The 14,777-nt window shown below is 41.8% G+C and overlaps 1 protein-coding gene across 2 annotated transcripts in view; it reads left to right on the top strand.

The window, feature by feature from the left end:
* LOC135464659 (myosin-IIIb-like) overlaps positions 1-14,777 on the top strand; it is a 70,463-nt gene that overhangs the window by 14,850 nt on the left and 40,836 nt on the right. For both annotated transcript variants that reach the window (XM_064742145.1, XM_064742144.1), the window contains exons 3-9: positions 3,699-3,803; positions 4,468-4,567; positions 4,898-4,974; positions 10,945-11,090; positions 12,305-12,370; positions 13,512-13,602; positions 13,915-14,073. In XM_064742145.1, coding sequence (XP_064598215.1) covers positions 3,699-3,803; positions 4,468-4,567; positions 4,898-4,974; positions 10,945-11,090; positions 12,305-12,370; positions 13,512-13,602; positions 13,915-14,073 — 744 coding nt within the window. The remainder of the gene's footprint in view (positions 1-3,698; positions 3,804-4,467; positions 4,568-4,897; positions 4,975-10,944; positions 11,091-12,304; positions 12,371-13,511; positions 13,603-13,914; positions 14,074-14,777) is intronic.

Raw genomic sequence — 14,777 nt, 5'->3', positions numbered from 1 at the left:
AATAGGCGGGTATCAACATCCATTGTGTGCATAACTCACAAACTGCTGGGAGCGTGTGAAGAATGACTGTGCTAACAGGCTTGGCCTAGCTATAAACCCTCCAGACTGAGTTACCTCCGCATCCCCTGGAGATCTCCAGCGGGAAATCCTCTAGCTCAGACGCTGATCTTTGCTGCTGGTGAAATCGACATGTAGCCAGTGTCTTGTTCTCTGGTGGGAAACACAGTTGCTCAGCTGATGTGGGCATTAGAAGCCCTGATGCTGGATGGATTGGAATTAGCCTCTGAATTCTCTTGTGTCTATGTGGACTCTATGTGAACTGGACACGTTTAAACTTTGATGCGTACCTTAGTGCTACCTTCAGATACTCCTGATATGTCCCTCACAGGTGCACATATACTGTGCCGAGATTTCTACTACCTGGTTACATTGTAGTGGAAGATGTGGGAAGGTTTGGGACAGTTTTAAGCATTGACTTGAATATCAGAGGAACATTCCCTGAAGCGATTGTCATTATGCTGACCCACAGCTTTTAATAAGCCGTATCTGATAAGTTTAGTGAACTGTTTTACTTTTACAATTAACAGTTGACTCTGTACTGTTTAATGGCTCCATTGATGAATGGCCACTGACAAGGTGAATACAAGGCTATGTGTAGATATTTGAAAACTTGCTGATGGAAACACTTTTATAGTGTAACGGGCAATTTATGGTCTGAAGTGGTTTACGGAAATGATGGATGGTGATTGCGCACCTTCATTAATTATGGATTCGGAAACTGAGGATTGTACAGAGAGTTCCGAGAATTCTGATATGACATTCCCAGAATATGTGGAGGTAAGAATAGGTCAAGAAATACATTTTTTACATATGTATGTTAAAAAGTAACTTGATGTGATTTTGTTTTTTGTTGAGATGTTGATGTAGAATTTAACAGCTGGTGCAATATGTTATTTGCATGTACAGGTATAATTCACATGTAGGGGTTGGTGACATTTTGTTGTCACACATGCTGTTGAGATGTGCTGTTGAGATGTGCTGTTGTCACACATGCTGCTGAGTTGTACTGTTGTCACAGACTGCTGACATGTGCTGTTGTCACACACTGCTGACATGTGCTGTTGTTACACACTGCTGACACATTCTGGTGTCACACATTGCTGATGTGCTGTTGTCACACACTGCTGACATGTACTGTCGTCATGCTGCAGACATGCTGTTGTCACACATGCTGTTGAGATGGGCAGTTGTCACCTGCTGCTGAGATGTGCTGTTGTCACACACACTGCTGACTTGTGCTGTTGTCACACACACTGCTGACATGTGCTGTTGTCACACACACTGCTAACTTGTGCTGTTGTCACACACTGCTGACTTGTGCTGCTGCCACATGCTGCTGACATGTGGTGTTGTCACACACGCTGCTGAATTGTGCTGCTGCCACATGCTGCTGACATGTGGTGTTGTCACACACACTGCTGACATGTGCTGTTGTCACACATGCTGCTGACATGTGGTGTTGTCACACACACTGCTGACATGTGCTGTTGTCACACATGCTGCTGACATGTGGTGTTGTCACACACACTGCTGACATGTGCTGTTGTCACACATGCTGCTGAGATGTGCTGCTGTCAAACATGCTGACATGTGCTGTTGTCACACACACACCGCTAACTTGTGCTGTTGTCATACATGCTGACATGAACTGTTGTCACAGACACTGCTGATATATGCTGTTGTCACACAGATTGCTGACAGTGTGCTGTTGATGCACATGCTGACGTGCTGTTGTCACACACATTTGCTGACATGCTGTTGCCACACTCTGCTGACTTGTGCTGTTGTCACACACATTTGCTGACTTGTGCTGTTGTCACACACATTTGCTGACATGCTGTTGTGCTGTTGTCACACACATTTGCTGACATGCTGTTGTCACATGCCGCTGACGTGCTGTTGTTACACACATTGCTGATGTGCCGTTGTCACACACTGCTGACTTGTGCTGTTGTCACACAAGCTGCAGACTTGTGCTGTTGTCACACACATTTGCTGACATGTTGTTGTCACACAGTGCTGACGTGCTGTTGCCATACACTGCTGACTTGTGCTGTTGTCACACAAGCTGCAGACTTGTGCTGTTGTCACACACATTTGCTGACATGCTGTTGTCACACAGTGCTGACGTGCTGTTGCCACACACTGCTGACGTGCTGTTGTCACACACATTTGCTGACATGCTGTTGTGCTGTTGTCACACACATTTGCTGACATGCTGTTGTCACATGCCGCTGACGTGCTGTTGTCACATGCTGTTGACGTGCTGTTGTTACACACAGTGCTGACGTGCCATTGTCACACACTGCTTACGTGCTGTTGTCACACACATTTGCTGACATGCTGTTGTCACACAGTGCTGACGTGCTGTTGCCACACACTGCTGACTTGTGCTGTTGTCACATGCCACTGACATGCTATTGTCACATGCTGTTAACGTGCTGTTGTCACACACATTTGCTGATGTGCTGTTGCCACATACCACTGACATGCTATTGTCACATGCTGTTAACGTGCTGTTGTCACACACATTTGCTGATGTGCTGTTGCCACACACTGCTGACTTGTGCTGTTGTCACACAAGCTGCTGACATGCTGTTGTCACACACATTTGCTGACATGCTGTTGTCACACAGTGCTGACGTGCCGTTGTCACACACTGCTGACTTGTGCTGTTGTCGCACACATTTGCTGACATGCTGTTGTCACATGCTGCTGACGTGCTGTTGTTACACACATTTGCTGACGTGCTGTTGTCACACACATTTGCTGACGTGCTGCTGTCACACACATTTGCTGACGTGCTGTTGTCACACAGTGGAGACATATGCCATTGTTACACACATTTGCTGACATGTGCATTTGTCACACTGCAGACATGCTGTTGTCACAAACTGCTAATGTGCTGTTGACATTGAGGTCACATTATAGTCCCTGTTAGCTAAGAGCTGTAGATAGGTAAAGTCTGAGGTATACTTGTGGCTGGTTCAAAACCCATTGACATTGTGGTCAAGTGAATGTATGACCGTATACTACACTATACATGCACAAAAGAGAAGTCCCAAAATGTGTAAACAAAAATGAATCAAACATATTGTTGGTGTTTCATTCTGTTTCACTGTGTAATCAAGATTCTGTACTATATGTGTACAGAGTTGGGGTTAATTTTCAATATATTTGAGTGGCCAGAGGCCCTTGCCTTCATTTGCTAGGATGTGCAGAGTGCTGGTTCAAACCCAGCTGTGGTCAATTAATTTGTAGATTTCACCCTCATTGCTTAATTTTATTACTTTGGTGATAGTTTTGTAAAGCTGTCAACAGCATTTGTGAGGCCCTTTGATCATTGAAGACCACCAATATGGTGAGGTTTTAAGAACATGTACATCACATGGAAAAATTTGTCAGTAACTTGCGAAAGGCCATTGGTTATTCTTCATTATTTGATTGTCGTATTAAGCTACAATGAAATAAATTAATTAATAATATGGCGAGTGCTGTTACATTTGTGTGACGAAGGTTTCAGCTGTTGCTGATGTTTTATGTTTCAGCTGTGGAGTGATGAGTTTTGGCTATAGGTGTTAATGTTTCAGTTTGTATATTGTGAAGGTTTCAGCTATTGTTGGTGTTTTATGTTTAAGCTGTGTAACGGAGGCTCAGTGACTAACCTGGCTAAGCAGCTTCTGCAGAAGAGTGAGGCTCTAGAGGAGGTGATCATTGCTCACATCATCAAGGAAACTCTGCAGGTAAGAATCTGTAAAACAATTCTGGACTTGCAGGCTATATTTATTTCATTGGTGTTTAAATCTGTTTCTAAAAATATGGCTGATATCAGGACGTAAGAGGTATGTGTTCCCCCTGTCCCCACTTTCCATGGTAAGCATTCAGCTTAGTTTATGTTTATGTTGAAATTTATACTGTTAAACGCCATTATAGGCCTGAAAAGCCTTGAAAATCTAGGGATTTTGTAGTTGGGTCTGGAAAAGGCTTCTTTTCGAGAAACTTGTTGCTTATCACACTACAGAACCAACCTGAACTGTGTTGTCAGCTTCTCTTGAACAGGTTGGAGAAATTGTTTTGCAACATGTTCGAATTTACTTGATGCTTGTAAGATCAATATACTTTGCTTTCATCTTGTATCTCAGTAGAACATTTAATCCAGTTAGCCTAAGCCTGGAAAATGGCTGGAATTTTAAAGTTATTAAGGCATACTAATCCTGCGGATCATATTTTGGAAGGTCTGCTGGAAAGTGGGTGGTCTTGGATTGCCTCCAGTTCCCTCCTGCCAAAAGGCTGGTTTCTGTTATATAAGTGAAATATTCTGCAGATATAAACCACCTCTCATATAAACATATAAATAAATGATAGCAGTGAACGTTCCTCGAACTGTTCTTTCTTTTCTTTTTGCAGGCCCTGAAGCATCTCCATGACAACCGAGTGATGCACCGAGATGTCAAGGGTCATAACATTCTTTTGACCCCAGAGGGGGAGGTCAAACTCGTAGATTTTGGTAAGGGTTGTCACGTGGTTGTTTTTATCTGACAGTTATAATTCTTGTTCTTCTTGTTAGAAAGTTAATTGGATTACTCTGTTGATGGTTTTCATTTTTTTCATGACTAGTGGAAAACAGTTACATTAGAGAAATTGTCTGCCTTTATATAAAGAGTTGAAAGTCAAACTGCAGTCTGGAAAATTGACCTTGTGTAGGTGCTTATACTTGGTGTTTGGATTAAGTTGAACCATGAAATTTATTTTGAAAATTGACTTTTAGAGTCCAGAAAATTACCTTTTTTGATCAAAATTAAGCTTTGATTTGACCCCTGACATTGTATTTCATCAGGAGTTTCAGGCCATTTAGAATCAGAGTCAGGAAAACGCCGCACATCAGTTGGGACGCCGTTCTGGATGGCGCCTGAGGTAAGGCTTGCCACTTTCATTTTTTAAAACTGAAACATTTTTCTCTTCGAAAAGATAATTACGGATATCAGATATCCAGAGAAAGTTTTGTCAGTTGGAAATCACTTTGTGCACTTGTTTTGCTCATATTTTATACATACGTACAGTATTTTATACATACGTACAGTATTTTATACCTACGTACAGTATTTTATACATACACTGCTCACTGATTTGAGTTTCAAGTCAGTTAAACATATTGAAATTTTAATTAATAACTATGGGTTTTTTTCTTCTATGAAGTGTTACGAGATACCCAGTCTGACATTATGCTGAATTCATTCGTGTGAAATCTCAAGAGCAGTAATGCAAATTATGAATGGGCTAACGGATAAATCTGTGTCAGAGCAGGTCCTATTGTATACTGTGTATAAAAGTTCATCTGTAATTTGAGATGTAACTTAAACTAGCACTTGTTGTAAATTTGCTCTTTAAGGGTGGTTTAAAACATAGCCAATAAGTTTCATGGCATGAAAATTATATAAAGACAGTACCAGTAGATAAATTTCAACAAAAAAATATACAACCAATTGTCCAGCATGTGAATATTTTTTTTTGCTTGCTGGGACATCAGTATGTGACTTGAGCAGTTAGGAGTATATAAAAGTAAGGCAGGGAACTGAAATCAACACCATGTTTGGGGTGTTCAATTTTTCCTTGAGAGAAATAAATCATCAGACTCTTCTTCTGTCTTCTTGTAATGATGAGCTGGGCCAGGTTTTGTTAGGCTGTCAGTTTCCACACTCAATCATCATGTGCATGGAAATAGTTAATTCACCACAAGATCCTCCCCACCTGCATGTCGCCCCCACCTACACGTCACCCCCCTCCTGCATGCCACCCCTACCTGCATGTCGCCCCCACCTACACGTCACCCCCCTCCTGCATGCCACCCCTACCTGCACGTCGCCCCCACCTACACGTCACCCCCACCTGCACGTCACCCCCTCCTGCACGTCACCTCCTCCTGCACGTCACCCCCCTCCTGCATGCCACCCCCACCTGCACGTCGCCCCCACCTACACGTCACCCCCACCTGCACGTCACCCCCTCCTGCACGTCACCTCCTCCTGCACGCCACCTCCACCTGCACGCCACCCCCACCTGCACGCCACCCCCTCCTGCATGCCACCCCAACCTGCATGCCACCCCCACCTGCACGCCACCCCACTTCATCTCTCAATCGGAACGCCTAACCCGACCATCTTAATGGTTTTATTATCCCAAAGAGCTTTAGAGTTATAATGATGAAGTCCAGGCATGACCGTGTAAATTACACTTACATGGCCGTGACTTATTATTATTACTATTCAGTCCTGAGGAATATATAAAGCTTTTAAATTTTACAAATTTTAAAAAAATAAAAAAAGGTGATTGTTAATGCTTTTCTTCTGACATTTTCAGTATGTCTGGTGGTAAGGTGGTTTCTTCTCACCATAATGCTGACTGCCGTAGTATAAGTGAAATATTCTTCAGTACGATGTGAAACACCAATCAAATAAATAAACAATAAATCGTGTAGTAAGTTGCATGCGTATGCATAACGCCTTGAGTACAGTGTGTTAACACCAATCAGTCAGTTAACTGAAATCTCAGTACATGTTTTTACAATTAAATCTTCACTTGTTTTTTTTTTCTGAAAGTATCTGGATAGAATTTATATCTTTTACATGTATCTGATATTTCTACATTAAAAAAACCCACTGCGGATGGTCGTGGGTTTCCCCCGGGCTCTGCCCAGTTTCCACCCACCAAAATGCTGGCCGCCGTCGTATAAGTGAAATATTCTTGAGTACGGCGTAAAACACCAAACAAATAAATAAATAAATAAAAAACCAAGTGCAGATTTGCAGTATTTGCAACATTCCACTAAGCCCCACACTCGGTCCTCTTGTTAAATGAATGGCCTATAATAAAAGACTGGGTGTCGGAAATTTTACTATCCTGTAAAGATGCTTGTCACAGCTAAAAAAATAAGTGAATCAATGCTAATGGTTTAACTTTACATAGGCCCTATTTCTTCATTGGTATCATGACAACATTATTATTATGTGGCCGTACGTCTTAAGGTCTTCCAGCAACCTGCAGATGGGTGTGGATTTCCCCGGTTTCCATCCCCCACAATGCTGGCAGCCACCATATAAGTGAAATATTCTTGAGTACGGCATAAAACATCAAATAAAATAAGCAAAACATGACAAGACACTACACACATTGGCTGATATCACTAAGCATGCTCCCCCCCCCCCCCCCCCACTCCTCCCCTAAAGAGAACTGGAAGGATTACTTTCATCAAAAGTTATCAGCCTAAACTTCTATGGCTTGCTGGTGTGGATCAAATAGGTAAAAAGGTCAACACTGATATGCCTGATTGGCCATAATTGAACAGTGAGTATTGGAGAACAGAAGTTTGATTGCTGCCATGTCAGCGGAACTCAGCTTGAACTCTGTGTTGTTTTGTACAGCTCCTATTATGGGTGAGGAAGATTAAAGGCAACTGTGAATTAGACAAATTTACTAATTGTCAGTAATTGTGAAAACTGAATCTGAAATCAAAAGAGCTGAGCAATTATGTCCTTGATTATATTCTATCCTCATTAGCTGTTCTACGGAAACCTTTGACTATTATGAAGCCTTGTGATTTTCTCGGGAAAGGGGAAATGTGCACACCTTTGGGATATCCTTGGTTAATTGGGTACTTATTACCTTTGGTTTGAAGTTTTGAAGGATTACCAGCAGTATCAGTACTAAATCTGCATTATTTTTTCCTTGTGTATATTTATATGATTTGACCAATCATCATTTTCATCCATGTATTGTGATATACATGTATATATGTACTGTCGCAGTCTCTGCATGGATTGTCAGTACTACAGTGAAACTGTCCCTCCATGGATATGTACAGTACTAGAGTGAAACAGTCTCTCCATGGATGGTCAGTACTTCAGTGAAACTGTCCCTCCATGGATGGTCAGTACTACAATGAAACTGTCCCTCCATGGATATGTACAGTACTAGAGTGAAACAGTCTCTCCATGGATGGTCAGTACCACAGTGAAAGTGTCTCTCCATGGATTGTCAGTACTACAGTGAAGCTGTCTCTCCATGGATGTTTACAGTACTACAGTGAAACTGTCTCTCCATGGATGTGTACAGTACTACAGTGAAACTGTCTCTCCATGGATGGTCAGTACTAGAGTGTAACTGTCCCTCCATGGATGTGTGCAGTACTAGACTGAAACGGTCTCTCCATGGATGTACAGTACTACAGTGAAACTGTCTCTCCATGGATGGTCAGTACTACAGTGAAACTGTCTCTCCATGGATGTGTACAGTACTACAGTGAAACTGTCCCTCCATGGATGGTCAGTACTAGAGTGAAACTGTCTCTCCATGGATGTGTACAGTACTACAGTGAAACTGTCTCTCCATGGATGTGTACAGAACTACAGTGAAACTGTCTTTCCATGGATGTGTACAGTACTACAATGAAACTGTCTCTCCATTGATGTGTACAGTACTACAGTGAAACTGTCTCTCCATGGATGGTCAGTACTACAGTGAAACTCTCTCTCCATGGATGGTCAGTACTACAGTGAAACCGTCTCTCCATAGATGTGTACAGTGCTACAGTGAAACTGTCACTCCATGGATGGTCAGTACTACAGTGAAACTCTCTCTCCATGGGTGGTCAGTACTACAGTGAAACTGTCTCTCCATGGATGGTCAGTACTACAGTGAAACTCTCTCTCCTTGGGTGGTCAGTACTACAGTGAAACTGTCTCTCCATGGATGGTCAGTACTACAGTGAAACTGTCTCTCCATGGATGTACAGTACTAGAGTGTAACTGTCTCTCCATGGATGGTCAGTACTACAGTAAAACTGTCTCTCCATGGATGGTCAGTACTTCAGTGAAACTGTCTCTCCATGGATGTATCACAGTGAAACTGTCTCTCCATGGATTGTCAGTACTACAGTGAAACTGTCTCTCCATGGATGTGTACTGGGAAACTGTCTCTCCATGGATGGTCAGTACTTCAGTGAAACTGTCTCTCCATGGATGGTCAGTACTTCATTGAAACTGTCTCTCCATGGATGTACCACAGTGAAACTGTCTCTCCATGGATGGTCAGTACTACAGTGAAACTGTCTCTCCATGGATGGTCAGTACTTCAGTGAAACTGTCTCTCCATGGATGTGTACAGTACTAGAGTGAAACTGTCTCTCCATGGATGGTCAGTACTACAGTGAAACTGTCTCTCCATGGATGTGTACAGAACTGCAGTGAAACTGTCATTCCATGGGTGGTCAGTACTACAGTGAAACTGTCTCTCCATGGATTGTCAGTACTACAATGAAACTGTCTCTCCATGGATGTGTACAGTACTACAGTGAAACGGTCCCTCCATGGATGGTCAGTACTACAGTGAAACTCTCTCTCAATGGATGGTCAGTACTAGAGTGAAACTGTCTCTCCATGGATGGTCAGTACTAGAGTGAAACTGTCTCTCCATGGGTGTGTACAGTACTACAGTGAAACTGTCTCTCCATGGATGTACTACAGTGAAACTGTCACTCCATTGATGTGTACAGTATTACAGTGAAACTGTCTGTCCATGGATGGTCAGTACTAGAGTGAAACTGTTTCTCTATGGATGTGTACAGTACTACAGTGAAACTGTCTCTCCATGGATGGTCAGTACTACAGTGAAACTGTCTCTCCATGAATGTGTACAGTACTAGAGTGAAACTGTCTCTCCATGGATGTGCTACAGTGAAACTGTCTCTTCATGGACGTGTACAGTACTACAGTGAAACTGTCTCTCCATGGATGGTCAGTACTACAGTGAAACTGTTTTTCTATGGATGTGTACAGTACTACAGTAAAACTGTCTCTCCATGGATGTGTACAGTACTAGAGTGAAACTGTCTCTCCATGAATGTGTACAGTACTAGAGTGAAACTGTCTCTCCATGGATGTACCACAGTGAAACTGTCTCTCCATGGATGGTCAGTACTACAGTGAAACTGTCTCTCCATGGATGTGTACAGTACTACAGTGAAACTGTCTCTCCATGGATGTGTACAGTACTACAGTGAAACTACAGTACTAGAGTGAAATGGTCTCTCCATGGATGTGTACAATACTACAGTGAAACTGTCACTCCATGGATGTGTACTGTACTAGAGTGAAACTGTCTCTCCATGGATGTGTACAGTACTAGAGTGAAACTTTCTCTCCATGGATGTGTACAGTACTACAGTGACACTGTCTCTCCATGGATGTACAGTACTACAGTGAAACGGTCCCTCCATGGATGGTCAGTACTACAGTGAAGCTCTCTCTCCATGGATGGTCAGTACTAGAGTGAAACTGTCTCTCCATGGATGGTCAGTACTAGAGTGAAACTGTCTTTCCATGGATGTGTACAGTACTACAGTGAAACAGTCTCTCCATTGATATACAGTACTAGAGTGAAACTGTCTCTCCATGGATGGTCAGTACTACAGTGAAACTGTCTCTCCATGGATGTTTACAGTACTACAGTGAAACTCTCTCTCCATTGATGGTCAGTACTAGAGTGAAACTGTCTCTCCATGGATGGTCAATACTACAGTGAAACTGTCTCTCCATGGATGTGTACAGTACTAGAGTGAAACTGTCTCTCCACGGATGTGTACAGTACTACAGTGAAACTGTCTCTCCATGGATGTACTACAGTGACATTGTCTCTCCATGTATGTGTACAATACTACAGTGAAACTGTCTCTTTACCAATACTGTTGGTTTTAACACTGGAGACCCTATATCCACTGACAGCCAATCAGTGGCATTCTGTAACCCTTTATAAATACATCACTGTCCTAATTTCTGTGTCCATAACCCATGATTAGATGATCAGCTAGTATTGTCGTCGTCGTTGTTTTAGGTGATAGCGTGTGAGCAGCAAGTTGACTACAGTTACGATGTGCGATGTGACATCTGGTCTCTCGGCATCACCGCCATTGAGCTGGCAGAAGGAGAGCCACCATTGGCTGATCAACATCCAATGAGAGCACTCTTCAAAATTCCAAGGTTTGTGATTGGCAAAAATGTTGTAATGTTCAGTTGTCTTATGCAGAGAAGCTTGTAATGTTTAAGAGTTTCACTTTTATCCCAGATTGCCTCTGCTGTTGCCTGATGGTTAGAGCGTCCGCCTCAAAGTAGGGAGATCTGGGATCAAACCCAGGTCGGGTCATACCAAAGACTTGGTAAAACATGGTACTTATTGCTGCACTGAGAGGTTAGATCAAGAGAACATGAGTGGTTGGCCTGGTGTCGGTATAATGTTACTGGATGGGGTGTCATGTCTGGTGTCTTTGGCAAGATACTTCATTGGCGCCAGCACTTTTGCATCATGCACTCGTTGTGCCACAAGAAGGCACAGTATATGTACACAAACTGAATGCCTCCACATCGTCATATGACTGAAAAATTGTTAAGTACAACGTTATTATGAAACCACAAGCATTCTTTCATGTGTTTTTTTTATCCCAGATTACTATAGTTAATGTCAGTCAGATTTGTACTTGTACCAAATGATTTCCAGGAAGTTTGAGGCATTTATGTATGGTCTTCTTGGTAAAATTTCATTTAATGAGTATGTGTGTAAAGTGTTATTAAGTTTTCTATTTTGTTTGAGAAAAATGAGTATTTGATGAGAGTTTTATAAAATTTGTGTCACAATAAAATACACGTTTACAATGCATACTCATAGGTGTATTGACATCAGGTGTATTGACATCAGGTTGGAAACTAGACATCTCTAGTTGGAAATGTCGGCAAATATTCCACACAGTAAACACTATATTTGATACATTCGACAGCATTGCTGGCGATGCTCTTATAAATAATTTAAAGGCCGTTGGTCTATATCATATAATATAGGTCTTAATAAATATATACAAATAAATGATATATACATACGTTTTTCTACATAGTTATAATTATATTGTCGTTTTCGAATTTTATCTAAGGTTTGGTTCTTTGAGAAAATGGTTTTAAGCATGTTCGTTTAATTTGGTTTGATGTTAAGTGTTCTCCTTTGTATCGAAAGCCATTCACTGGCTCCTGTTTTAAACTTGTTTTCACCACGACATGGCTGCAAAATTGCCGGTGTGGCGTTAAGCCATAATCATTCATTCATTCATGCCAGTTGGAAATGTTTTTAATTCCCTTGCATAGACATGTACACTACTGTGTAATTTATATCTGCCTTGTTCTTGATCTCGGGCCAATCTCAATTCCAGGAATCCCTCCCCAACACTCAAAGACCCAGATAAATGGTCCAGCAATTTCCATGACTTTTTGGCAAAGTAAGTAAAACTTGAATAATGGTCACTGCACATACTGAATTAGACAAGATTACGTGTACGTAAATGTGCATGTGGTAAAGGAGGATGAAATGTGATATCACAGGTGCGGTGGAAGCAATTTGAAAGCGCTACGTTCATCTGTTGGCTACCCCAGCACAAAAGGCGAAGGTCCAGGGGCTGCCTAGGCCCTGAAAGGTAGACAGCTGGAGATACCCCGAAATTGTTTTACAGGGTTTTATTCTTCGCACAGATCCGTTGTAGTTTTATGTGCTTAATGATTATAAGCACATGAGTGTGCATGGGCCTTCATTTTGTTGATAGGTATTGGATTAGTTTGACTTTACTTTTGATTGATTTATTTTTTGATGAAAAGTGCCACGGCCATGACCGTACCGACTGTACTGCTTCTCTCACTACTGCATCCTCACGGTAGCAGATCCATTGCTAGTCAGCCATATTGGAGTCCTGTTAACATGGGCTGGTATAGCTGCAGTACTCCAGTATGGCTGCCAGAAGTAGGTTATGCAACGACTCTGTATGTAATCCATTTATAGTGAAATTCTGGCCTGCCACTAGTTCGTGTGTGGGGCATTAGTTGATTTATTCTGAACACTGACAACTTGTTCATGTTGGTACAATGGGTTTGTGTCACCCACAGCTGGAAGACAGCAATATCTCTATACTTCGAACAGATGAAGGCTAGGAGAATTGTAGAGGATTGGTACAAGCTTTGTTACAAATGATTTACTGAAGTAACTGGTCAACCTTTGACGTGGATTTTATGGATTTCTCTGATCTTAATATTTATGAACCATGGAGAGGTCGACCACAGTATGATTAACTGATTGTTCTGTCTTTGAAGACCACTTGTCTTCCAACATTATATGACATGGGAATCTATGCCTCAAAGGCGTGAAAGTTTGTCGGTGAATTGCCACAGGTTATTGGTTTACCTCGGCACTTAAGTTTCCTCCAACACAAAGACTTACTGCTACTGTATACATGCAATGAAAAATCCTCCAGTATGGCCTTAAACAAAAGAGTTGTGTACATGCATAAAATGTCCAGTTCCTAGGTGTTGCCATGTTGTTGAATCAGCTGGTATGTACCAGAATGCTTATAAAACTTCTCTGTTTATCAGGTGCTTAGTGAAGGACTTTGAAAGCCGTCCTTTTTGTCAGCAGCTCTTGAACCATCCATTCTTCCTTCAAATCCCTGAAGATACAACACAGGTATGTCACAAGAGTTGTCTCCCTTTATCCCATTCCATTTATTTACCAAAGGCATTGTTAACACTCCATTTGAATAAACTTACCAATGGTAGTACTTCCATGGTATTAAATTCTGTTTTAATCCATGGTATTAAATTCTAAAATCTGTTAGTGCTGAAACTTACATTTTCCCAGTAGTCTGCCATCAGTACCCTGCACATAACCTCAAAATACCTTTCTAAGATCAATAGAACTCTTAGAACCAGGCAAATCTAGCATATTCATGGACAAAAGTTTCAGGTCAAATGCAGTACATTTGGTTTTTTTTTCCAGCTTAAAGCCAAATTGAAGAGCCTTGTGGCGAACACAGATCGCGTAATACACCAACCTGACATCACCTCTAAGCGGGGGAGGTTAAAGTCCCGGCGCAAGTCACGGAGGGAGGGTGTTCAGACGGCAGAAGATCTGGCGTGTTTAGAGACTCTGGATGAGGTCAGTGTTAACTCGGTCTGGGAAAAAGCTTCTAAAATTTATTCGTAGTTCTGTGTTGTCGTGGCTTAGTGTTTTGTGTGCTCGCACAGCACTATGACCCAGGAGCCTCTCACCAATGTGATAGCTATGAGTTCAGCTTATGCTGGCTTTCACACCGGCTGTCCGCGTGAAAGTCTGCCAGCATCCTGTGCAGAATCATGGGTTTCCTACAGGCTCTGGTTGATTTCCTCCCACCATATTTAAGGGGAATTTCCTTCCATACAGCATAAGACAACAATCAAATAAGTAAATAAATAATGATAGGCCTGCCAGAAGCCTGTGGGTTTCCCCCGGGCTCTGCTTGGTTTCCTCCCACCATAATGCTGACCGCACACAATCAGGTACGAGAAAGATCTTTGAGTATAAAACACCCATCAAATAAATAATTTAAAATAAATTCTATGATGTCAATGTATGGGTCTGTTTCGACTGATTTGTAATGCTTCATGTTCACCGCTGTATTTTTCCAAGTGAAACAGGTTCCTTGAAATGTTCTGGCATTCACCAAAGCAGTTTCTGTCCATGCAAATATTAGATCAAGAGAAATCCCAGCCGTATTGAATTGTAGACCCTACAATTGAGAGTACAAGTGATTTTAAAAAGTACTCTAAATGACCTAAAATTTCACCACAAAAATGCATTTTAAAGGTAAAATATTATTTTTA

The sequence above is a fragment of the Liolophura sinensis genome, chromosome 4 (assembly GCF_032854445.1).
Source record: "Liolophura sinensis isolate JHLJ2023 chromosome 4, CUHK_Ljap_v2, whole genome shotgun sequence".
In the NCBI taxonomy this organism is placed as follows: domain Eukaryota; kingdom Metazoa; phylum Mollusca; class Polyplacophora; order Chitonida; family Chitonidae; genus Liolophura; species Liolophura sinensis.
This window is presented reverse-complemented; position numbering and strand designations above follow the sequence as displayed.